This window comes from Dendrobates tinctorius, unplaced genomic scaffold, assembly GCF_039654945.1.
Source record: "Dendrobates tinctorius isolate UK_male_01 unplaced genomic scaffold, ASM3965494v1 ptg000164l, whole genome shotgun sequence".
In the NCBI taxonomy this organism is placed as follows: Eukaryota; Metazoa; Chordata; class Amphibia; order Anura; family Dendrobatidae; genus Dendrobates; species Dendrobates tinctorius.
In genome coordinates, this window is record NW_027361831.1 from 7,979,578 (window position 1) to 8,005,690 (window position 26,113).

Genomic DNA, 26,113 nt, shown 5'->3' on the forward strand with positions numbered 1-26,113 from the left:
TACGAGGTGTACGGAGCAGAGCAGCGTGTGTATGAGGTGTACGGAGCGGCGGAGCAACGTGTGTAACGAGGTGTACAGAGCTGAGCCGCGTGTGTACGAGGTGTACGGAGCAGAGCCGTGTATGTACGAGGTGTATGGGGCGGAGCCGTGTGTGTACGAGGTGTATGGGGCGGAGCCGTGTGTGTACGAGGTGTACGGAGCGGAGCCACGTGTGTAACGAGGTGTACAGAGCTGAGCCGCGTGTGTACGAGGTGTACAGAGCTGAGCCGCGTGTGTACGGAGCAGAGCCGTGTGTGTACGAGGTGTATGGGGCGGAGCCGTGTGTGTACGAGGTGCACGGAGCAGAGCCGCATGTGTAAGATGTGGTCCTTGACCGTGGAGACACTTTCATCCTGTAGGGCATTACTGTATATTTTATTTGCTTCTGTTCTTTTCCCCCTCCATTTGCTGATGTTCTCAGGGTGAATTAATTTTCATTGCCCACTGTCCGCTGGCACAAGGGCTGTTTCTTTACGTTTTGTGTCAGCTTTCCTGCTTTCCCACCCCCCTTCTTTTTCCCTTGTGCAGTTTTGAAGTTGGTACTCTCCTGTACTAAGTGTCCCCTTCCTTGGTTTCTGTCTCTTTACCAGCACCTGCTGAATATACTTCATCTGTGGAGTGTCATAATAGCAGTCAGATGGCCATCAAAGCGTTAATGGCTGCTTTGAGAGGCCACATCCAGACTGAGGGCCAGAGTTTCATCCCTGCCTGTTCTTGCTCAATCCTTTCCCAGCTCCTGCTCCACTCCCTTCATATGGTGCACACGTTAGTGACGGTGGTCCGTTCAGCGTTTCTGCTCACCGCAGAGACTCAGCCACAGTCGTCCTGTTTCTATTTTGCCACAGAAGCTTGCCAAGCATGATAGAAAGCTGACGCGGCAGTGTATGAGCATTCCTCAGCACTCCCTGGTGTGAAGCTCGACCTCCTTTTCTCCTGGTGCCATCGTCAAAAGTAATGTCACTGTCCTCAGGTTAGCTTAGCAGCTCCTCTGTGGAAGAACCCTTGGCCCCTCTAGCCACTGAGGTTGGGGAGAGGTCAGTGTGGAGTCTGTGGACCATGAGCAGGCCTCAGAGCGGGGAATGGGGCCAAATACAGACTGGGAAATCTGTCAAATTCCAGATGGGCCGCTCCTACTGTGGGACGCATTAGTTAGGGCTCTTTTAACAGTATTGGCATCCCCCAGCTACCGGAATGGCTAATATTTGTGGCAGGTTACGGAGCTGCTGACCCTGTACTGTGTCAGTTACTCTTGTAGGCCCCAGGATGTAGCCTGCTGGATGCTCCAAATAGTTTTGGTGGCTTTCTCCATCATTGTCGGTTGATAGTTCCAGCAGTTCTGGTTGGGGCAGGTCATTATCGCAAGATTGGATATGGACCTCCAACGGTTTTATAGGTCACTTAGACTTAAACTACATTTTTCAGAACAAAGACATATACCTAAAGAAACATCTACTTTCCCCACTTCACAATTAATTGCATCTAATTTTGGCCTGAGGAACAAGAGTAGTTACAGACCACCTACAGGTTCACATGCATTAGAAACCTTTATCTCTTTTGTCAATAATACCTTTCTTAAATTGAGACATGATATAGAGAAGAAGGAAGTAAATTTCCCATCCAATCTTACACCTCTTGACCGACTAGCCCTGAAAAATTTGCAGGATGACAAAGATCTCATCATCAAACCCGCAGATAAGGGAGGGGCTATAGTGGTTATGGATAGAGCCATGTATTTCACAGAGATCCATCGCCAACTAAGCGATAGAACAATATATCAGCAACTCCCGGGTGATCCCACCCAGGAGATTCATCAACTTATCCAAACAACACTGATTAAATACACCACTTTGGGAGTCATTGACATTAAGACCAAAGAATTCTTGACAAAACAATTTCCTATAACACCCGTTTTTTATATACTTCCAAAAATACATAACAACCTGGATAACCCACCTGGACGACCGATTGTTGCCTCCACAGAATCCAGTCTGTCCCCTATCTCACAATTTCTTGAAAAAATCTTGACTCCATTAATCAGACAAACAACATAATTTCTATTGAATACCGGTGAATTTCTGGACCTTATACATAATCACGGTCCAATCCCAAAAGAGGCCCTATTAGTCACATTTGACGTAAAGGACCTGTACATGTCAATTCCTCATCAGAATGGCATTGAATCTGTATGGAGGCTATTGGATGTGTCCAACTTTAGTACTGATCAAATTAATCTCATTTGTAATCTATTTTTCATTCTTTTAACAAAGAATTTCTTTCTGTTTGAGGACAGATACTATCTTCAGATCAAGGGCACAGCAATGGGCTCGAACGCAGCCCCGCCGTATGCAAATTGCTATATGGCCCACTACGAGGATAGTATACTGTACCCGGATAACCTCTTCCGCTCACATTGTGTGATGTGGAAGAGGTATAGCGACGATATTTTCTGTATTTGGAATGGTTCCCTGGCCACACTCAATACATTCTACCAGTATCTTAAAACATCTTGGCCTGGTCTAGATTTCACAATGTCACATAGTATGGACAAAATGAACTTTTTGGACACCCTTGTTATCAAAGACGACATGGGTAATCTATCCACAGACCTATACGTAAAACCCACCGATCGGAATAGCCTCCTACATTACACTTGCTTTCATCCTACAAAAATGAAGAATACGGAAAGAAAAATGCATGCAAGAAATGCAAGCTAAATTTGTAGAGAGGGGTTATCCCCAACATACATTGGCCCTCTCCACTAGGTCTAACACTTCCAATATCAGAACAAGGGATCGTATCCCTTTTGTCCATGAATACCACCCCTTAGCATACCGGATCCATAGAAGTATACGCCGCCACTGGCATCTCCTCAACCCAGCTCACCCTAATATCAAAGAGTTCAAGGAACCGTTCCTTCCATGTTTTAGAAGACCACGTAATTTTAGGGACCTTCTCGTGAAGGCTGACGTTGGACCATCCCGTCCAGCACTGAATCAACGTTTTTTGCAGAATCCAAAATATGGCACATTCCCATGCTTGCAATGCACTCAGTGCAACAATGTGTTAAAAGGCAGTTCTTTGTTTCACCCACAAACTGGTAAAAGGTATGATATAAAGGGATATTTCACATGCAACACTTCATACGTGATATATTTGATTAAGTGTCCTTGTGGTTTGATGTACGTGGGTGAAACGACCCAACCGATCAAGGATCGAAATTTAAAAACATAAGTCCACGATTAGATGTAAGAACCTTTTACTGCCAGTACCTCATCACTTTGTCACAGTGGGCCATACTATAGCCCAATTAAGATATCAAGTAATTGAGCAGGTGAATGTGCCACGCAGAGGTGGTAATCTCATTAAATTTCTAAAAAAAAGTGAGGCTTTTTGGATTCATGAGCTCCAGACATTGACCCCTAAAGGGTTAAATAGGGATTATGATATCCAATCATTTCTGTTTTGAATTATCAAGAGACATATGATGTGATGCTGTATATTTTATTCTTTCTACTTCTAATACTTTTTTCCTTTTTCAGAATCTACAGCACTAAATATATGTAGACCTCACGGAGATTTCTAATTACTTGCTCTTCACTGAACCACATCCCCAAAGTGTAATCTAGAGTCGTCTGGTTCATTCACACCCGTTCTAACATCCACAGGATTCACCACTATTCACATGATATGCTTCTTTTTTTTTTTCTTTTTTCCCCTTTCAAGAACGTTTGTATGGGGAAACTTTTCTCTGCTACACAGGACACTTCCTGTTAATGAAATGTTCACAGCACTTCTGGAATGCACAGTGACGTCATCACTGAGACCTCCCAATCCCGCCTGCCTGGGGATCGCATTAGGAGTGCACAGCAATGTCTCATACTTCTTCTTTGGCCGCCATCTTGGCCCCTATTTATAGAAGCAGCAGAAACTGGAAAGGGCTCCTCTGACCCGCGGTGGATGCCGTGTCATTGCCCTACATGCTGCATACTGACCGGACCGGTAGCACTTCACTCCTACCCCTCCCCCACCGCTTTAGGACACTATGCCTCTTTGCTCTGTCTGCTAACAAGGAGCATTTTCCATTTTGATTCCACAGGCTCTGCAAAGCTTTGCCTTTTGTCCCTACTCCCGGGGGGGGTATGTACTCTTTAACTCCTCCTGTCACCTCTCACATTGTACTATAGTTAATGGCATACAATAGGAGATTTTTATCTCTCACCACACAGGACCACTTACCTTTTGGCTCTCCCTCTTTTGAGCATTATGCAAATGACAGCAGTACAATACATAGGTATGTTTACTCTGCATTTAATGAATGATTCATCCTATTGGTATTATTATCATGGTTTTTGGGCAAAAATGCTCTTTTTTTAAATATAATCATGTATGTGCTACTAATGTCTGATATGTTATGGACATCATCTGCAACCTTCTTTGTGTCCCAGATACTCTGATTATTGTATATACTTCTGTTATTTTGATTATTTCAATTATTATTTTTTGCAGTACTGTGATGAAGGTCAATGTGATCGAAACGTCTATACTGTATGTACTGTATATTAAAAATCATTTTTTCACTGGAAATCATACATACTGTGTGTGCCAAGTTTCTATATTCATCATCGCAAGAGGCAGGAGCCTTCTCAGTCGACCAGGCAGTCATACCACATCAATCCCGTCTGACGTCACTTCCGGTGGAGTGCTGCCTCTCTGGGAGCTGGCATGATGGGATTCTAGCTTTCCAGGTGCACGGACTGGTATGGCATGGTGCGTTCCTGGAATGAGGTGGTGCGTCTTCCGGGGGCACAAACTGGTATGGTTAGTGCATTCCCGCGCAGCAGCATCAAGGAAAGGGGCGGAACAGGAACGCATTCCCTACTCCTAATTTGGTTCGGTGGATGGTCCCGGAGGTGGCAGAGGATAAAAACCTTCCTCTACCTCAAGGCCATGCTGCAGAAAGGTATTCCAGATGGATGACAACAGCCAGTCTGGAGAACCTACGGAAGCAGCCCCTCCAACCATGGTATTCCTGCTTCAGGCATGGTGAGCCAGGGTTGATCGCTGGAAGAAAATTGTCCTAAATGCCTGTATTTTTTATGTTTTATAGGACAGGCCTAGGAAAGCACAATGTAAGACTAAGCACAGGGATTGTGCTCCATGCAAGGTTAGATTAGCGGCCGCCTACACTAAAAATCTGTGTAAAGAATGCATTGTGGAAACCCTGACGAAAAAGTCTCCCTCACTCATGGAGAATATGAAAACCGTGATTAAGGAGGAAATTAAAAAATCTTTTAAGGGGATTAAAGTCGGCTCCTCAGTAAGAGAGACGAGCGTAAACTGTAGCTACAAGGAGGAGATAGAAGATGGACGCCTAACACACTTACAACTTCAGGTCCTCCCCTCTGGCCTATCTATGGCTCCAAGGGTGTTTACAAAGATAGTGGCAGAAATTTCAGTTCACATAAGAGCGGAAGACATTTTACTCATCCCTTATTTAGATGACTTCCCGATTTGTTGGAAAATTCCAGGAGTCAAACTTCTTTCCTCCCAGGGAGAAAAAAAAAGGTGTGCAGTTTGAGATCAGAGTTAATCAAAATCCCTGTGACTACCTAAGAAGGGTTATGTCAATCCTGAGGACCTTAACCCCTTCATAACCAGCGGTATTTTCATTTTTGTGTGTTCATTTTTTGCTCCCCTTCTTCCCAGAGCCATAACTTTTTTATTTTTCTGTCAAAATAATAATAATTTTTATTTATATAGCGCCAACATATTCCGCAGCACTTTACAATTAAGCGAGGACATGTACAGACAATAAATTCAATACAAGTTAAGACCATTTAAACAGTGACATTAGGAGTGAGGTCCCTGCTCGCAAGCTTACAATCTACAAAATGGCCATGTGAGGGCTTGGTTTTTTCAGGACAAGTTGTACTTTTGAAAGACACCATTGGTTTTAACATATCGCATACTGGAAAATGGGAAAAAACTTCCAAGTGCGGTGAAATTGCAAAAAAATTGCAATACCACAAAGGTTTTTTGTTTTGCTTTTTTACTATGTTCACTAAATGCTAAAACTGACCTGCCATTATGATTCTCCAGACACCAAACATGTCTAAGTTCTTTTTTATCTAAGTGGTGAAAGAAAAATCAAAATTTTGCTAAAAAAAAAATTGCGCCATTTTCCGATACCCATAGTGTCTCAATTTTTCATGATCTTGGGTTGGGCGAGGGCTTTTTTTTTTGTGCACCAAGCTGACGTTTTCAATGATGCCATTTTGGTGCAGATACGATCTTTTGATCGCCCGTTTTTGCATGTTAATGTAAAGTTGCGGCGTTTTGACTTTTTCTCATTACACCGTTTAGCGATCGGGTTAATTTTTTTGGTATAGCTAGATCGGGTGATTCTGAACGCGACGATACCAAATATGTGTATGATTGATTTTTTTTAGTTTTATTTTGAATATGGCGAAAGGGTGGTGACTTGAACTTTTATATTTTTCCTACTAATATTTTTAAAAACATTTTTTTTCTTTTGGCATGCTTTAATAGTCTCCATGGAAGACTAGAAGCTGCCATAACCCGATTGCCTCTGCTACATACAGGCGATGACCAGAAGAATTGCTGATTTGCTATGAGGGCCGTCCGCCGGGTGGCGCTCATAGCAATCTGGCAGTGACAACCCTTAGAGGTCTGCTGGAGACCTCTGGTTGTCATGGCAACCTGCGGTCATGTGACACGGGCGCTGATGGGTGGGATTCCAAGCTTACTTGCCGGAAGCGCGTGTCAAATGCCGCTGTCAGAGTTTGACAGCGGCATTTAACTTGTTAACAGCTCAGTTTTTTCATTTAAATGTTCATTTATTATTGTGAGGGATGAAGTAGATGTCCCTCCACTCCTGAAATGAGCACCCACCCTTGGGATTACACAGGATCATGGTTTTCCTTTAACTCCAGGAACAAGCTCTTTGGTGCTCTGGTCCCCACCAATTATCAGAGGGGTGTGAACGCTCCTGCAAGCCCAGCCAAATTTGATTCCTTTGTCTAACTCAAACACCACAGGTCAAAGCAAGGCTTTGAGATATTGAATCTGGAAAATGACCTATAAAAACAGAATGCAATATCTCTGAGCCTAGCTGAGCACATTATCGGATTCTGCATTCCTTCCCCCACAAGCTCGTAACATCCAGCCACCCCTAGCACTCTGCGTTATGGAGTTATGAAGCATAGCTACCAGGAATTACATACGGTAGGCATATTTGGACTCCTTGCGCAGATAAAATCCAGCAGTATCCAATGGAACCGCTGCCATTCTATTCAGAGCGTCGAGCGGAAAGTTATGAGCCTCCACGGTTCTGGACAGAAAACCATACTCTCAGATATGGGAGGAAAGAGGCTGCACAAGGCCAGGGGTGGGCACATAGTGTGGGAGGGAGCAGACCAGGAGATAAGAGGCAGCTCCTGATTTTGGACCTATGATCCATCAGCGCCTCCCTGTAGTCACATGCTACATAACACAGTAATTGAAACCTATTTATACCCTACCTTTGTACTATACTCTTGAATGTATACCTGTATATTGTTCTGTAAATATATGCCTGTATATTTCTAGTGCACCTTTTGGCGATTAAATATAAAATTAATCTTGGGTTGCTCTTTTATCTTGATACACGAATCCCCACGTCCGAACGCTCCGTTGGTTATTATACGCTACCCGGGTTGGTTTCTGACCTGATATAAGCCTGCTGTCGGCCGGGGCTTATTTCAAACGAGGAAATGGTGGCAGCATACTGTACTGTTTTAGTGAGGAACTCTGGAAGTGACGGCCGGGAGGTTTAAATATATATAAAGTGCCTCGCGAAAATATTCGGCTCCCTGGAACTTTTCATCCTTTTCCCACATATCATGCTTCAAACATAAAGATACCAAATGTTAACTTTTGGTGAACAATCAACAAGTGGGACACAATTGTGAAGTTGAACGAAATTTATTGGTTATTTTAAATTTTTGTGGAAATACAAAAACTGAAAAGTGGGGTGTGCAATATTATTTGCCCCCTTTACTTTCAGTGCAGCAAACTCACTCCAGAAGTTCATTGTGGATCTCTGAATGATCCAATGTTGTCCTAAATGACTAATGATGATAAATATAATCCACCTGTGTGTAATCAAGTCTCCGTATAAATGCACCTGCTCTGTGATAGTCTCAGGGTTCTGTTTGAAGCACAGAGAGCATCATGAAGACCAAGGAACAAAACTGGCAGGTCCGTGATACTGTTGTGGAGAAGTTTAAAACAGAATTTGGATACAAAATGATTTCCAAAACTTTAAACATCCCAAGGAGCACTGTGCAAGCGATCATATTGAAATGGAAGGAGAATCATACCACTTTAAATCTACCAAGACCCGGCCGTCCCTCTAAACTTTCATCTCAAACAAGGAGAAGACTGATCAGAGATGCAGCCAAGAGGCCCATGATCACTCTGGATGAACTGCAGAGATCTACAGCTGAGGTGGGACAGTCTGTCCAAAGGACAACAGTCGTACACCGCACAAATCTGGCCTTTAAGGAAGAGTGGCAAGAAGAAAGCCATTTCGCAAAGAAATCCATAAAAAGTGTCGTTTAAAGTTTGCAACAAGCCACCTGGGAGACACACCAAACATGTGGAAGAAGGTGCTCTGGTCAGATGAAACAAAAATCGAACTTTTTGGCAACAATACCAAACGATATGTTTGGCATAAAGGCAACATGTAGGGAGTAGCAAGAGTGGACCCTCTGGGTCGCGGTACCGGGATCCCTGGGGCGAGCTGGCCAGGTGGTGCCGACCCCTATACAGGGACCGTTAGGAGCAGGCCCGAAGGAGTCGGATACCGCGACAGCTGATACCAAGAGAGGCGACTCAAGTGCGGATGAGACAAGTCAGAGGAACAGGAGCGACCGGAATCAGGAGCGACTAGAGTCAGAAGTAACGGGAGTCAAGAGCGACCAGAGTCAGGAGCGACCGGTGTCAGGAGCGACCGGTGTCAGGAGCGACCGGTGTCAGGAGCGACCGGTGTCAGGAGCGACCGGAGTCAGGAGTGACCGGTGTCAGGAGCGAGCAGGGTCAGGAGCGACTAGAGTCAGGAACGTCTGGTGACAGGAGCGACAGGATGGGGCCAAAGTATTGTACAGGAAGGCACACGATAATCAGGCGCCTCTAGGAAGGAGGAGCCGCCTGATATACCCCGCGCCGGCTCCCAATTGGAGATCACTCCTTAGGGACGGTTCTGAAGGGGTTAAGAAGGGATGGGAGTGCGCACCCGCAGCCTAAGGTGCATGCCCGGAGCTAGAGCAGGGCAGAAGGAGGGAGGAGAGAGCCCACGCTGGATCCCCCGGGCGGCAGGACGGGATGCAGGAGTCGCAGCGCGGCGGCGGGAGCGGTAAGCAGGGGGCCGGGAGACGCATGAGGCAGAGGCAGCAGGAGCGGGCACTGACATGATAGCCGGCGTCGGCATGACAGTACCCCCCCTTTACGTCTCCTCCTCCTGAGATTGGTCAAGAATCTGTTCAGAATGCAGGGGGCATCAACATTCTTTCGAGGCTTCCAAGATCTTTCCTCAGGACCGGACCCTTTCCAATCAATAAGGAAGAAGGTCCTTCCCCTAACCCTCTTCATGGCCAAAATATCTCTCACTTCAAAGATGTCATCGGCCCCTACTGGCTGAGGAACAACGGGAGGCGCAGGGCAAAACTGATTGAGGATGACTGGTTTCAGGAGCGAGATGTGGAAGACGTTAGGGACCCAGAGTGAAGCAGGCAGCCTCAATGTATAGGCCACATTGTTGATGCAAGAATTTCAAAGGGACCGATGTACCAGGGGCCCAGCTTATAGGAAGGGATTTTCAAGCTGATGTGCTTGGTCGACAGCCAGACTTTGTCTCCTGGATGGTATGATGGGAGATCCCTCCGCCCCTTGTAGCATTGTCTTTTCATCCGGGCTGCGGCTTGTACGAGAGCCTCCTTGTTCCTCCTCCAGACTTGGGAAAACTCTTGGGAGAGGGCATCGGCAGCGGGTACACCAGAGGACGAAGATACTGGAAGAGGTACTGTACACCTGGGTTCTGACCGGAGACCACAAAAAATGGGGACTTGGTGGTGGCTTCACTGGAATGATTGTTATGGGCAAACTCTGCCCACGGAAGCAGATCGACCCAATTGTCTTGATGGGCGTTAGAAAAGTTCCGTAGGTAGGAGGTCAAAACTTGGTTAACCCGTTCGACTTGCCCGTTAGTCTGTGGGTGATAAGCGGAAGAGAAATCCAGAGATATGCCCAAGAGTTTACAAAGTGCTCTCCAGAAGCGGGAGGTAAACTGTACCCCGCGGTCAGACACGATCCGCTGAGGAAGCTCATGCAATCTGAAAATCTGATTAATGAAGATTTTAGCCAATTCAGGGGCCGTGGGCAAGCCAGGTAACGGAACAAAATGGGCCATTTTGGAAAACCGATCGACTACTACCATGATAGTCGTGCATCCGGAAGAACGGGGTAAATCGGTAACAAAATCCATGGCGATATGTTGCCAAGGAGCTTCGGGAACAGGCAATGGCTGAAGGAGGCCGGAGGGCAAGCTTCTAGGAACCTTGTTCCTGGCGCAAATTGAGCAGGAGGCCACGAAGTCCAACACATCTTGGCAGAGAGAAGGCCACCAGTAACGGGAAACCAGAGCAAGAGTCTTCTTGATGCTAACATGTCCAGTGATCTTGGAGGAGTGACCCCAGCATAGTACTTCTACCTTTTTGCCTTGCGGGATGAGGGTCTTACCAGGAGGCACGGAACGAAGACTCACAGGAGCCACCGTGATAAACCGAGCAGGACATATAACATGCGATGGAGCCTCCTCCACTTCGGGTGACTGCAAGGACCGGGAGAGTGGATCTGCTTTGGTATTCTTGTCACTGGGTCGGAAGTGGAGCTCGAAGTCGAAGCGAGTGAAAAACAATGACCACCTGGCTTGTCTGGAGCTGAGTCTTTGAGCCGACTGGAGGTAGGCCAGTTTTTTGTGGTCAGTGAATATTGTGAAGGGATGGACTGCCCATTCCAGAAGATAACGCCACTCCTCCAGCGCCATCTTTATGGCCAGCAATTCTCGATCCCCAATCATGTAGTTACATTCTGCGGGTGAAAATGACTTGGAGAAGAACCCGCACGGAGCCAAGCACCCAGTAGAGGTCTTTTGGGAGAGAATCGCCCCAGCTCCCGTAGAAGAGGCGTCCACCTCTAAGACGAAGGGCTTGCCGACCTCTGGCCGATGCAAAACAGGGGCTGTGGCAAGGGCCTGCTTCAGGGTGAGAAATGCGTCCTCAGTTTCTGAGGGCCTTGCTCCCTTCCGTGTAAGGGCCACAATAGGCTTGGTTAAAGAGGAGAAGTGCGGGACGAATTGCCTATAATAATTTGCGAAGCCCAAGAATCGTTTGATGGCTTTCACTCTGACAGGTCGCGGCCATTTGAGCACCGCGGACAATTTCTCTGGGTCCATTCGCAACCCCGAGTCCGTGATAATATACCCCAAGAAGGGTAGGGAGGTCTGTTCAAATAGGCATTTCTCTATCTTGGCATGGAGTCGATTCTCCTGCAGGCGTTGCAAGACCAGGCGAATGCTCCTCCTGTGAGAGGACAGGTCTGGTGAAAAGATGAGGATGTCATCTAAGTGTACCACGAGGCATGAGTACAGAAGATCCCGGAAGACTTCGTTAACAAAGTCTTGAAAGACCGCTGGGGCGTTACAAAGTCCAAACGGCATGACCAAATATTCATAATGGCCATCCCGCGTGTTGAAGGCGGTCTTCCACTCATCTCCGGCACGTATTCGGACTAAATTGTAGGCCCCTCGTAGATCCAGTTTAGTAAAGATCCGGGCCCCACGTAGGCGGTCAAAAAGTTCGGGGATAAGTGGTAGAGGATACCTATTCTTGACCGTTATGTTATTTAAGCCTCGGTAGTCGATGCAAGATCGAAGGGATCCATCCTTCTTCCGAACAAAGAAAAACCCGGCCCCTGCTGGGGAAGACGACTTCCGGATATAGCCCCTGGCTAAGTTCTCCCGGATGTACTCCGTCATGGCTGAGGTTTCTGCAGGTGACAACAGGTAGATTCTGCCTCTGGGGGGAGTAGCTCCAGGAACTAGCTGGATTGGGCAGTCGTAGGCCCGATGCGGGGGAAGGGTCTCAGCTTCCTTCTTGTCAAAGACATCCGCGAACGAATGATAGGCCACGGGAAGCCCAGGAAGGTCCGTGGGTCCTTGGTGCAGACTGGTACGGGTAACTGGCAGCAGACAACGTTCTTGGCAAGAGTGACCCCAACGAAGGACTTCCCCTGAGCGCCAAGCTAGGACTGGCTCATGAGCCAGGGCAGGCCAAGAAGCAGAGCGTGAGACAAATTAGGCAAAATATAAAAAGCAATTCTCTCCCGGTGTAGTGCTCCGATTTGCATCCCCAGCTCGAGTGACCGTGGTGACGGGGACAGGTTATGGTTTGCCATCCACGGAGGTGATCACGTGTGGTGCTTCAAGCATGACAACAGGAATCCGGAACTTGTCCACCTCTTCCAACCGAATTAAGTTGCCTGCCGCACCCGAGTCCACATACGCCTCCACAGATCTACGCTCCCTACCTAGGAGAAGTAATGCTGAGATAGTAAGGGGTAGAGAGGGAACAGAGTCACCTAGGGAGGCCTCTCTTACCTGGCCTAGGCGGAGGAGTTTCCCGGCCTCTGCGGACAGAAATGTAGAAAGTGGTTGGTTCCACCACAATAGAGGCATAAACCTTGATCCAATCTTTCCTTGCGCCGCAGCTCAGATATCTTTACGCGATCGACCTGCATGGACTCCGGGGCAGAACTACTGGCAAGCTTGGTCGAACGAGGGATGGGGACTGGGTTAAACCTAGATGGGCCTCTCTCTCTGACTGACTCGCGAGAGCGTTCCTGGCACCGTAAATCAGTACGAGTGGCCAGAGATATAAGGTCCTCTAAAGAAGTGGGAGTGTCCCGACCAGCAAGCTCGTCCTTGATTTTCCCCGAAAGCCCCCTCCAAAAGGCCCCTACCAATGCCTCATTATTCCACCCCAGCTCTGAGGCCAGTGTCCGGAAGCGAATGGCATACTGTCCCACGGTAAGAGTTCCCTGTCGAAGATTGAAAAGGGACTCAGTGGTGGAGGCCAGACGCCATGGCTCGTCAAAGACCCGGCGGAAGGTGTCCAGGAATTCTTGTATGCTGGATACTACCGGGTCATCCCATTCCCACAGGGGATTCACCCATGCCAAGGCCTCCCCCTCGAGATGGGACACGATAAATGCCACCTTAGCCCTATCAGTCGGGTATTGCTGGGGCAGCAACTCGAAATGTAGGCGGCACTGATTAAGGAACCCTCGGCACAACTTGGGATCCCCGCTATATCTTGGAGGCTTCCTCAGATGTGGCGTCGGGTGAGGTGCAAGATCGCGGGGCGGAGCAGAGACCGTGGCAGAAGACTGAAGGGACTGTAAACGATCAACAGAAGCCATGTAACTAAGAATATGGGACAGTGTATCACGCTGCTGCGCGAGCTCCGCCAGCAGAGGGGCACTCCCTGGATCGGAGGTTTGAATGGCGGACAACCGAGTGTCCATGGACTTCATGAAAGCCATAATCCGGGTTTGGTTCTCCCGCAAAAAGAGTAATTCTTTTTGGGTCGCTGCCGAGGCACCAGCGGGGTCCAGGGCCTGATTATGCTGTAGGGAGTAGCAAGAGTGGACCCTCTGGGTCACGGTACCGGGATCCCTGGGGCGAGCTGGCCAGGTGGTGCCGACCCCTATACAGGGACCGTTAGGAGCAGGCCTGAAGGAGTCGGATACCGCGACAGCTGATATCAAGAGGGGCGGCTCAAGTGCGGATGAGACAAGTCAGAGGAACAGGAGCGACCGGAATCAGGAGCGACCGGAGTCAGGAGCGACCGGAGTCAGGAGCGACCGGAGTCAGGAGCGACCGGAGTCAGGAACGTCTGGTGACAGGAGCGACAGGACGGGGCCAGAGTATCGTACAGGAAGGCACACGATAATCAGGCACCTCCAGGAAGGAGGAGCTGCCTGATATACCCCGCGCCAACTCCCGATTGGAGATCACTCCTTAGGGACGGTTCTGAAGGGGTTAAGAAGGGATGGGAGCGCACGCCCGCGGCCTAAGGCGCATGCCCGGAGCTAGAGCAGGGAAGGAGGAGGGAGGAGAGCCCACGCTGGATCCCCCGGGCGGCAGGACGGGATGCAGGAGTCGCAGCGCGGCGGCGGGAGCGGTAAGCAGGGGGCCGGGAGTCGCATGAGGCAGAGGCAGCAGGAGCGGGCACCGGTGTGATAGCCGACGCTGGCATGACACAACACAGCTCATCACCCTGAACACACCATCCCCACGGTCAAACATGGTGGTGGCAGCATCATGGTTTGGGCCTGCTTTTCTTCAGCAGGGACAGGGAAGATGGTTGAAATTGATGGGAAGATGGATGGAGCCAAATACAGGACCATTCTTGAAGAAAACCTGTTGGAGTCTGCAAAAGACCTGAGACTGGGACAGAGATTTGTCTTCCAACAAGACAATGATCCCAAACATAAAGCAAAATCTACAATGGAATGGTTCAGAAATAAACGTATCCAGGTGTTAGAATGGCCAAGTCAAAGTCCAGACCTGAATCCAATCGAGAATCTGTGGATAGAGCTGAAAACTGCTGTTCACAAACGATCTCCATCCAACCTCACTGAGCTCGAGCTGTTTGCCAAGGAAGAATGGGCAAGAAATTCAGTCTCTCGATGTACAAAACTGATAGAGACATACCCCAAGTGACTTGCAGCTGTAATCGCAGCAAAAGGTGGCGCAACAAAGTATTAAGTTAAAGGGTTCGAATAATATTGTACGCCCCACTTTTCAGTTTTTGTATTTCCACAAAAATTTAAAATAACCAATAAATTTTGTTCAACTTCACAATGTGTCCCACTTGTTGATTCTTCACCAAAAACTTACATTTGGTATCTTTATGTTTGAAGCATGATATGTGGGAAAAGGCTGAAAAGTTCCAGGGAGCCGAATACTTTCGCGAGGCACTGGACTGGTGATATATATCCCTCCTCACTAGGAGCGCCTCAATAAGCGCCTCATACCTATAAGGGAAGACTTTCCAGTGACTATTTGCCCTCTGCACAGTTCCCTGACTGACCCTGCTGGGTAATTCTCTCCCGTCCCCGAGATGCGCAAAGTGGACACACCCCTTCCCCTGTGCGATCCATCACAATTATACTATGTCTCTGTTTTTTTGTGTGCATTTATTTGTGTTTCTTCAGAAACTTTGTTATACCATGCTGAAGGAAGGGACCTAAGAAGTCTCAAATTGTAACACCATTTATTTTATTTTTGTTAGCCATTAAAAGGTATCATAACTACGGTATGAGATTATCTTGCTTTTCCCATTGAGAGCATTCTTTTTTCATCTGGCTAACATGATACCACACCCCCTTTTTTTTTCTTTTATACACACCTCGGTATGGTCACTGCCGAGCTTTGCAATAACCCAAGAAAATTAGCTGCCACCATCAATTGTTTATGCAGGCTGATTGGACAGCAGATACTGGTAGCATATGGGTTCAGTGATATGATTTATAAAGGAAGCAGAACTAGGCTATTAAATTTTATATATTTAATCCGAAAAGTAGGCAGTTTTTTTTAAAATGTACAAAATATGTTACAAAAGGGGACTAAACAATATAGCATATACAATTACCTAAAATAAAAACAATAAAAAAAATCTGGGTCACGGAAATGGCGCAGATCTTAGCGGAGGAAAGCTCTCCTTTTAGAGTAAAGACCTACAGCAAACTGTCTTCCAGGACTAACTGATAATTCAAAATCAGATAAAAATCATGCCCACATATCTACCCATGGGTGACCTCAGCCTAGGTCAGACTAGTCAATGGGATGTGGCTAGGTCCCAAAAAATGTTGGGATTCCTGATTTTCAGGAATCTGAAAATCTGAACTGGAGGTCCCATGTGGGAGATATTAATGCTCTATTTCCTATCGTCATTTTAGTTTTCCATAGATGGGAAACATGGCATACATCAATTATCCATCTGCCTGTAATTAATTTGGTACTGATGCGCAGGCATTAAACGCGTTAAATTCACCACTTCATTGAAAATATATGTCTCCCATGACTAGAGCACCTATGCCGTTCACAAAAAAAACAATATTCATAACTGGAGTCCAGTGCCCTAATGTCTGATATTCTTGGTCAAATGTAGCTTTGAAAAGGGTAAACTTATTTCCACATATAAGAAAAGTCATCTCCCATGTACACTGAGCCCAAACGGACGGATTGGGGCCAATGCCTGTAACCTTGAAGAAGAGGGACCGCGTCCCTCGAAACGCGTCGTTCAGTATTGACCCACACCACTACCCATCCAGTCTAGCAGCCAGCTACGTGACGTCACACCCCCAGCTTCCTGCGTCCTGCAGTGTGTTGGCGGCGGTGTTTCTGCCGAAGCCCGCCGTAAACTTCTGCTCCCCCACGCCCCCGTCCTCATCCCCCGCATGTCAGACTGACGCCAGCAATCAGCGGCACATTGGGAGCGCACTCCTTGATGCTATACGGCGGTGTATTGTCTGATAGCGGAACGCAGCAACTTTACCCAGCATCTACTTACAAGTAAGTGCCTAACTCAGGGGTGGGGAACCTCAGGCCCCAGGGCCATTTATGGTCCTCGATGACCTTTTATCAGGCCCCCGAGCAGATTCTCAGGGACTGCATTCTTGGGCAGGGAGCTGTATTTTGATTGCCACAATCTCATTAATTTCTTCTTGCTCTGTTAGCACACACACGCAGTGTTCACTACTGAACATTGAAGGGCATGCAATGACAGATTAAGTCATGAAACCAGTGCCAGAGTCGGGATGCACTTTGTGGGCGGAGTTTGTATGGCCCCCGAAGGATGGTATAAATATCCAAATGGCCCTTGGCAGAAAAAAAGATTCCCCACCCCTGGCCTAACCTATCGCTATCTGACAACAGCGGTGAGGTGTCCGTACATAGTGTATCATTACGGTAGAACCATTTTTTGTCGCACAACTAGTTTTGCTTTGTGTTTTCTGAGTATTAGCGCAGTGAATTTTATTCAGCATCTCTCTGTTTGCAACATATGTAACAGGATTCGCACAGCGCATGTCTTCACTTGCAGCTATTTTAGTGCTTTTTGTCCTAAGGTGGAGTGCCAGTGGGTATAATTTATTGTTTTTCCTGTTCTTTGAATTAATCTGTGCACTACACACTTGGGCAGCCCACCATGGCCATCAATTAATTATGGTACGATAGGGATTTCAGGCTGAATTTGATTAAGAAGCAGTTCATTAAACATAGCTCGGTCTCATCAGATTTTGAGCAAGCAAAATCATTACTAAAAATCTTGGAAAAACACCTACACATAGAAATGAGGGATATGTGGGAGGTAGCCTCTTTGGAGCAGTATGCTAAAGCAGGACTGGTGCCAAGAGGCCTAACAGTATATAAAACATTGGCTAGAGATTTTGGGGATATTTCTATTCAAAAAGAATGGGATACCCTCTTTTTCTCCTTTTCTAATCAGGCTCTACATTTTATTATTGAGAAAAGATCATTAAATCTCAAAAAAACTACCCAAATCATTACCAACCTTTTTGAACAGCTTAGAACATTCAACCAGGTAGAGGGTATCCAGTATCTTACTTCCAGTATTATATCAAGATTAAAGGGCAAGGTAAATGAAATTATGAATCAAAAAATGAAAAAATTCACCCGTGATAAGGTACCTTTAGATTCAGGCACTCTCTCTATTTCCCCTATCTCTCATAATGAGAGGTTGCAATCCAGTCCCTCACCACAGCTTTTAAGGCTTGATGAATATCAATTAACACCATCTGTAACTCCAGCTGATAACTCTATGGTCTTCTCCACGTACGCAGATACGAATTCAACTCAATACACTCCAGTTTCCACACAGAAAATAAGCCTCTTACCAGTGTTGTCCCGTTACAAATCACTGGTTCAGCTAATCATATCTTCGGTGAATCAAATCCCAGTACACCATTAGGGACACAACATTCCTTGCCTGATGAATTACCGATTCATTATAAAAATATTTCTACATCAAACAGGTATTCCCAGCTTTCTCAAAATGTGGAGGACACACTAGATATAGAGGAACCTGGCCCTAGCACCCGGGTGTCCACTACAAATCGTCCTCTAACTAAACCCAATCCTGGCAAAATAGTGGGCAAATCAACTAGGAGCCTATCTAAATCAAATTTATTGCCAAGCCAAGCACATCGTATACCCACATCCAGTAGCACTAGTACTGCCAGAAGTCAATATAGATACAAAACCAATAACACACTGAGGAGAAATAGAGGTCCTGTCTTTCAACCCACCATCAACCGAAATATTTTTCGGTTAAATACCGGAAAACCAAAAGAGGTAAGAGAGGTGGGCAACTCACCAAAAAGAAAATGACCCGAGCAGATCCATCACAACAACAGAAATCTAGCTCTTAAAAAATATTTTCTAAAAAGGACACAGTCAGTTCAAATGCCTACTATACCTAACTCAAAATAACACACCATTTATTCATACTACCTTAGCCAATCCCTCTTCATTTAATCCAGTAAGCGAATACTCTAATGCGTTTCATTCCTTCGAAACCTTAGTCACTTCTGATCTGAGAAAATCATATAAGGGCAAACCCAAATTCCTAAAGTATAATCTCAGTAATCAGGAAAAGAAATCACTCATTGACCTTCAGGAAAATAATAATATAATCATACGACCAGCTGATAAGGGGGGAGGTATTGTTATTCTTGATCGTATGCAGTACCATCAGGAATCAGTGAGATTACTGGAGGATACTGAAACCTATCGAAAATTATTGGGTGACCCCACCACCACTTGTGTCAAACAATTGAGTGAACTAGCCAAATATGGTAAAACCTCCGGTATTCTTACTAAGAAGGAATACTCATTCATTACCGATAAAACACCTACACTGGCAGTCTTTTATCATATCCCAAAAATACATAAAAACTTAACTCACCCCCCAAGTAGACCAATCATATCCGGTATTAATTGTTTAACAGCCAATCTATCCAAATATGTAGACACACATTTACAAAAATCTATGTGCCTTCTACCAGCATATTTAAAGGATACTACACACATACTTCAAATTTTGCAAACTGTACAGTGGAAATCAAACTTTTTTGGGCACGCTTGACATCAAATCGCTATATACGGTGATTAATCATCAAAGAGGATGTGAAGCAAACTGGGGATCTATGAAGAAAATCAAATTAATTTCATTAGGAAAAGTATTGAGTTTATTCTAACCCATAATTATTTTTTGTATGAAAAACAATTTTATTTGCAGATATGTGGAATTGCAATGGGTACGCGTTTTGCGCCCAGCTACGTCAACACATATGTTGGCAAGTGGGGGAAATCATCCATTTATATCAACGATGGCCAGTTATTAAAAGGGCTAGGTCTATGGTGTCGTTTCATAGACGACATTTTCTTTATCAGGGAGGGTTCGAAATTGGCACGAGAGAGCTTTCTTTTGGGCCTAAATAATAACAACTATGGCCTGGAATTTACGCCAACCATAAGCCAAACTAGCGTTAATTTTCTCGATCTTACAATTTTCATTGAAGGTAATAAATTAGTAACTAAGTGTAATAGAAAAGCCGTAGATTCTAATAGCTATATTCATCTTGATAGTTGCCATCTACCAATTTGGCTAACTAATGTCCCTAAGAGACAATTTACTCGAATCAGAAGAAATTGTACAAATAATGATGACTATGATAATGAATCTAGACATCATCAATTAGTAGCCAAAGGCTACGCATATGACTCACTAGAGAAAACCCGATTAACCATTAAAAAAAATCCCCAGAAATGATTTGATCCATAAATCTATCCCAAACAAAGACCCGCCAAGTCTTCAGGAACAAATTTATCAGTTACCTTTTATTACCCAGTATCATTCAGGATATATAAAATTTAATAAAATTATTAGAAAATATTGGCTGTTATTGTTGAGAGACAAGGTTATTGGCAACTTTTTACCGCCTCACCCTAAATTTATATACAAAAAGGCCCCAAATCTAGGCCTCTTATTAGCACCTACCACTAAACCCATATTTCCTTCAAAAATAACACCTGTGAGCCACTTTTTGACTCCAAAAAAAGGTTTTCTCCCATGTGGCAAATGTTCATGCTGTCTACGGACACGCATTAAGAAAGAATTACAAACTACTTTCTATGATTCAGATCATACTAACGAGTTTAATATCAAATCCACCATCTCGTGTCAATCAAGGGGAGTCATTTATCTATTGAAGTGCCCCTGCAATAATTTTTATGTGGGTAGGACAAAGAGAAGACTGACAGTTCGTATAAAGGAGCATTTGGATAATATTAATAAGGGGTTTAAAGGTCATCCCCTATCTCGTCACTTTGTGGATACCCACAATCGATCCTGTCACGGTATCTCCTTTTGCGGCATTGAACTAGTCCGTCCCAATCCAAGAGGTGGGGATTTTCTGAAACAGATGTCTAGAATTGAATCCAGATGGACTTTTCTTCTGGACATTATGGCCCCTAAAGGCCTAAACTATGAAATTGAATTTTATGCTTTTTAAATTGTAATTTTTTTTTCTCATTTTTGTGCATTTTTAATAAAAAATTAATCTGTACATTTGGTGCAGGGGATTTATAGGAGTTTTTTTATCCACCCTATTGTCACTCATTTTCTAATGTATGAGGGTCCTCTTATTCTATTTAATAACACCCTCTCGCTCCTTTTCCCCCCCTTTTTAAACATTGGATTTCTAAATATTGCAATTGCAAACTAACATTTCTATTGGTTATTAGGTGCTTTATTTTTATATATTTTTTCAAAAATTTTCCTTTTTTAACTTAATTTTAATATTAATATAATAAAGCATAGACACAGTTTTAATTTATATATTTTTATTCTCACACTTGTTCAGCCATCTTAATATGTGTTGCACATTATATCTAATCTTTCATCTATGACATTTACTCTGCAGCCGTGAAGCCATGCAATTACATTCACAGAGGGGGCGTATTATTCTAATAGTGTGGGCGGAGTCAAAACGGGAGGCAGGGGGTTATAAGGACGGTTTGGGGCCAATGTCTGTAACCTTGAAGAGGGACCGCGTCCCTCGAAATGCGTCATTCAGTATTGACCCACACCACTTCCCGTCCAGTCTAGCAGCCAGCTACGTGACGTCACGCCCCCAGCTTCCTGCAGTGTGTTGGCTGCAGTGCTTCGGCCGGAGCCCGCCGTAAACTTCTGCTCCCCCACGCCCCCCATTCTCATCCCCCGCATGTCAGACTGACGCCAGCAATCAGCGGCACATTGGAAGCGCACTCCTTGATGCTATACGGCGGTGTATTGTCTGATAGCGGAACGCAGCAACTTTACCCAGCATCTACTTACAAGTAAGTGCCTAACCTATCGCTATCTGACAACTGCGGTGAGGTGTCAGTACATAGTGTATCATTACGGTACAACCATTTTTTGTCGCACAACTAGTTTTGCTTTGGGTTTTCTGAGTATTAGCGCCGTGAATTTTATTCAGCATCTCTCTGTTTGCAACATATGTAACAGGATTCGCACAGCGCCTGTCTTCACTTGCAGCTATTTTAGTGCTTTTTGTCCTAAGGTAGAGTGCCAGTGGGTATAATTTATTGTTTTTCCTGTAATTAATTCATGCTTTAATGTTCAATATGTGAGTGACAAATCCCTTCTTAAAAGATGGCTTTTAATGTTACCATTACACCTATGACACCTCCCACCTTTAGAGATGGCATCGGAGACCGATTTACAGATCATCTCCCAAGCCCATCACCTGTCACAACCTCTTGGGATCCCACAATATGCTATTCATCTTGGACTAGGAGGTGAGCTCCTCTGCGAGGTCCCTCAGTGCCTCTAGACTGGCATCTGCATGTAGCGCCACCTGAAACTCCTGGCCAGAGATATCATGAAGTGACGTTAAGGCCCCATCCTCACTGGAACCCTCTGGGACCTGTTCTGGGTCAGTATCTGGGGATAACACTTTCCCATCACTCAAACAGGCTGTGATTGACACTTTCCCATCATGCTGACAAGCTCAGCATAACATTTTCCCCATCACCTTGACAGGCTTTATGTAAAACTTTCCCATCACCCTAACAGGCTGTGAGTAACACTTTGCCACCATCCTGAAACACTATTGGTACCAATTTCCCATCCTCCCCTAATACCTCAGGAGCAGTGCTAATCATGGGGCTGCTACTACCGACTGTGTCACCACCTGTCATGATACTGGCCAGCTGCATGTGGCCACCTTCCTCATGGTCCACGTGCCTATTCCCATTGCACTTTAGACGGATCCTCAGCAACATCACCCAGAGTGTGACGGCTGAGTTCTCCTGTACAATGAAACACATCATCATCATACACAACATTGACATCTACATTATTAACATTATTTTTTCATGAAGCCCCCGATCTGGGAGTGTTAGGAACATAGTGAGAGACCAACCATCCTAGATCGATTCTCAATAAAGCATTTGTGGGGAAGCTCTTAGACACCCCCACTTGCCTCAACTTCTTCCCTGCACCCCATTCTAGGGAAACCCAGGCCATTGGCAAAGGGATGAACACCTCCAATCCGGTGAAAGTCAGGGACTTGCCAAGGAAAAAGTCTGCAGAGGACACCAATTCAGGGTAGATGAGGGTTTCTTTGGCACCGGTGTCCTTGAGCCCCACAGTGACATGTTGCCCACTTAATATGTTGCAAGTTTTCACAGACCCTCCCATCAGCACCACCCACAAAAAGAACAGATGCATTAGGCCACTGGGTGTTGGATGCAAAATTCCTCTTTTGCCTCTCTGGGCAGGTGGTACTAATGGAGCCAGTCTGGCTGCAGGTAAGACACCAACTGCTATCAGAATGTAAGCCAAGTGCTGAAAGATGAGGCTAGACCCGCCCCTTCTCCGATAATTGACTGGCAGAGGTAATAGTTTCCAGCTTACCACTTTCCAGCTGGTGATGGCTGAATTCCGCACCTCAGGTGTACGGTTGTCTTCATAGATATCGGGGATCTGTGCTGCCGAGGCTGCCTCCTTTTGGCTCCCGGTCCATCAAAAATGTTATACCTCAACAGGGCAAAGATGTAGTAATTAGTTTTCCACCTTTTCACTATCAGGTACTTTAATTCCTCAAAAGGTGGCAATTGATAGTTGCTGGACTCACTGCGCAAAATGGTTCTAAGTCTTTACACCACATCACTGTAGCTGTAGTTCAGTCCATGTTAGAGGATCCGGAACCTTTTGCAGTACACTTCCAAGTCTGCTGATATTTCCTTATCAGAGCATGTTTTATAAACACATAGTCGCCACCTTGTTCTTAAGGAAACTTTGTGAACACGTCCAGAGATCTGCCTCATAGCCCTGAGGTTAAGTATTGAGCCCACTGGTTATCAGGCAACTGGCACTGTCTGCAGACCTTTTTGAATGCTCGGAAAAAGGAAGAAAATGCTCGGGACAAGGTATAGAGGTGTTGACAGTACTAGACTTACTGCTCCATGGGGTAGACTGTGACATCTGGATTTGGGCTATCGCCAGCTGGTGCTTTCTCTCAGCTTATCATTTTCCCACTGCAGCCTCTCACTCATTTTAAACCACCTGTCACTCAGCTCCTGGCTTGTGCATGTGTTTACTTCCTCAATACAATAAGCAAAAAGCAGATCGGTTACAAATGAAAGAAAAACAGATATCAAATTAGCGGATCTATTTTCCATGGACTTCAATATTATTAAAAAACGGATTCAGGAGAGATCAGTTATTCAATATCAAACTAAAAAGGTGTGTCTGCACAACTTTTTTCGCCAACGGATAGCTGCTGGATATGTTCTAACAGATCACTACTGGACATGTGAACATAGCCTTAGAGTGCGAGCTCTTGTTCCTTTCCAAAGTTATAATTAATACATGCATCAATACTCAATATGAGGGTGACATGTCCCTTCTTAAGAGATAGCTAAATGGTTTTTAACTTTACATTTATGACAGTCAATACAATCATTTTACAGTAATTTTACACATTCTATGTATGAAAATGGCTTTTCCCTGTGTGAGTTCTCTGATGTCTAAAAAGATTTGATTTCCGTAAAAAACATTTACCACATTCTGAACATAAAAAAGGTTTCTCCCCTGTGTGCGTTCTTTGGTGTGTAAGAAGATTTGATTTCTGTACAAAATTTTTCCCACATTCTGAACATGAATATGGCTTTTCTCCCGTGTGAGTTCTCCGATGTGCAACTAGAACTGATTTTTGTACGAAGCATTTTCCACATTCTGAACATGAAAAAGGCTTCTCCCCTGTGTGAGTTCTCTGATGTCTAACGAGAACTGATTTCTCTACAAAACATTTTCCACATTCTGAACATGAAAAAGATTTCTCCCCTGTATGAGTTCTCTGGTGTCTAACAAGGTCCGATTTCTCAACAAAATATTTTCCACATAATGAACATGAAAAAGACTTCTCCCCTGTGTGAGTTCTCTGGTGTCTAACAAGATGTGATTTCTCTACAAAATATTTTCCACATCCTGAACATGAAAAAGGCTTCTCCCCTGTGTGAATTCTCTGGTGACTAACAAGAACTGATTTCCATACAAAACTTTTTCCACATTCTGAACATGAATATGGCTTCTCCCCAGTATGAATTCTCTCATGCCTAACAAAATCTGATTTCCGGTTAAAATATTTTTCACACTTGGAACAAAAAAATCTCTTCTCTGTGGGAATTTTTTGATGTTTAACAAAAGATGTCTCGATGAGTAAACTATTCCCATATTCTGAATGTGAAATTGTCTGTTTTCCTTTAAGAGCAATTTGTTTTTTGATGCCTCTTTTTTGACTTTTAATTTTCTTAGTAATCTGTAATGAATCAGAAGGCAGGAACTCTTTCAAAGAATCAGATGAAAAATCTTTGTTGTGAAGGGATGATGGTATATCTGGAGTAATGATCTTCACTTCAATTGAATCCTGTGTGATCGCAAGGTCATCCGATTTAAAAATTGAAGAGGTCATCAGTCCCTCTGATCTTCTGGGACAACCATCTGCCAAGAATAAAATCAATTATTATTTTTGAATAAAATATCCCACAGAGAAATATTATGTAGTCGAAAGTGATGCTAGTAAAAACTTCTACTCATTCCCCAAATTACAAGCCCTCACTCAGGTCCATCATCTGTTCATGGAAAAAAAAAACGGTTTCCACATTATTAGTGGCTCAAATTCTCCTGAAAAGCAACAGGACTTCCATAGAACAATCCAGCCAAATCTGCTCTGCCAAAGTCATATTTCCCCCTCACATCAGGAGCCTTGCAGTGTGGACAAACCACATTTAGCATCCATGTATTTGGCAATGCTGTAGTGAGAAGAACCCACTTCACAATGTGTGGTGTGTGTCTCTTGTAGAGCACAGTCTGGGCATTATATGGTGGCCAATAAAATGGCACATTTGCAATCTTCACTCTACAACATCCATTGTGTACTAATTTCTGGAAACAGGCTGAAAGAGTCAAAATAGTTACTACTCCTATAGATTAACTCACTACGAGTTAGAATTTAAATGGAGTAACTTTATTGGGTTTTTTACTGCTCTGGTTTTCTGCCGTTATGTCACATTAGGGCATCTGCAAATGGTGTGCCCATTTTCTCCGAGATCTGCTCCTACAACGTCTGCTTCTGTCAACATGAACCGCCTTATTCATTCTGCAGGCGGTGTTGGTGATCGTGCAACCATCAGAACCAGAAGCTCTGGGCGGCAAAAACTATGTCCAGCCACTAAGATTACAGTAGCTGGGAACAGTAGTGCCACCCAGTCTGGCAGTATGGGTGTGTACGATGCCCAGGTGGAGTAATCAGCTGCCTGCTTCAGCCAATTGGAAAACAATGCACCCAACTACAGCTTGAA

At 45.0% G+C, this 26,113-nt stretch overlaps 1 protein-coding gene across 1 annotated transcript in view; it reads right to left on the minus strand.

The window, feature by feature from the left end:
- Positions 1-23,907: 23,907 nt before the first annotated feature.
- Positions 23,908-26,113, minus strand: part of LOC141052957 (uncharacterized) — a 78,901-nt gene continuing 76,695 nt past the window's right edge. Inside the window, exon 8 of the mRNA XM_073550295.1 lies at positions 23,908-24,811. Within this exon, the coding sequence (XP_073406396.1) occupies positions 24,238-24,811 (574 nt within the window). The 3' untranslated portion in view covers positions 23,908-24,237. The remainder of the gene's footprint in view (positions 24,812-26,113) is intronic.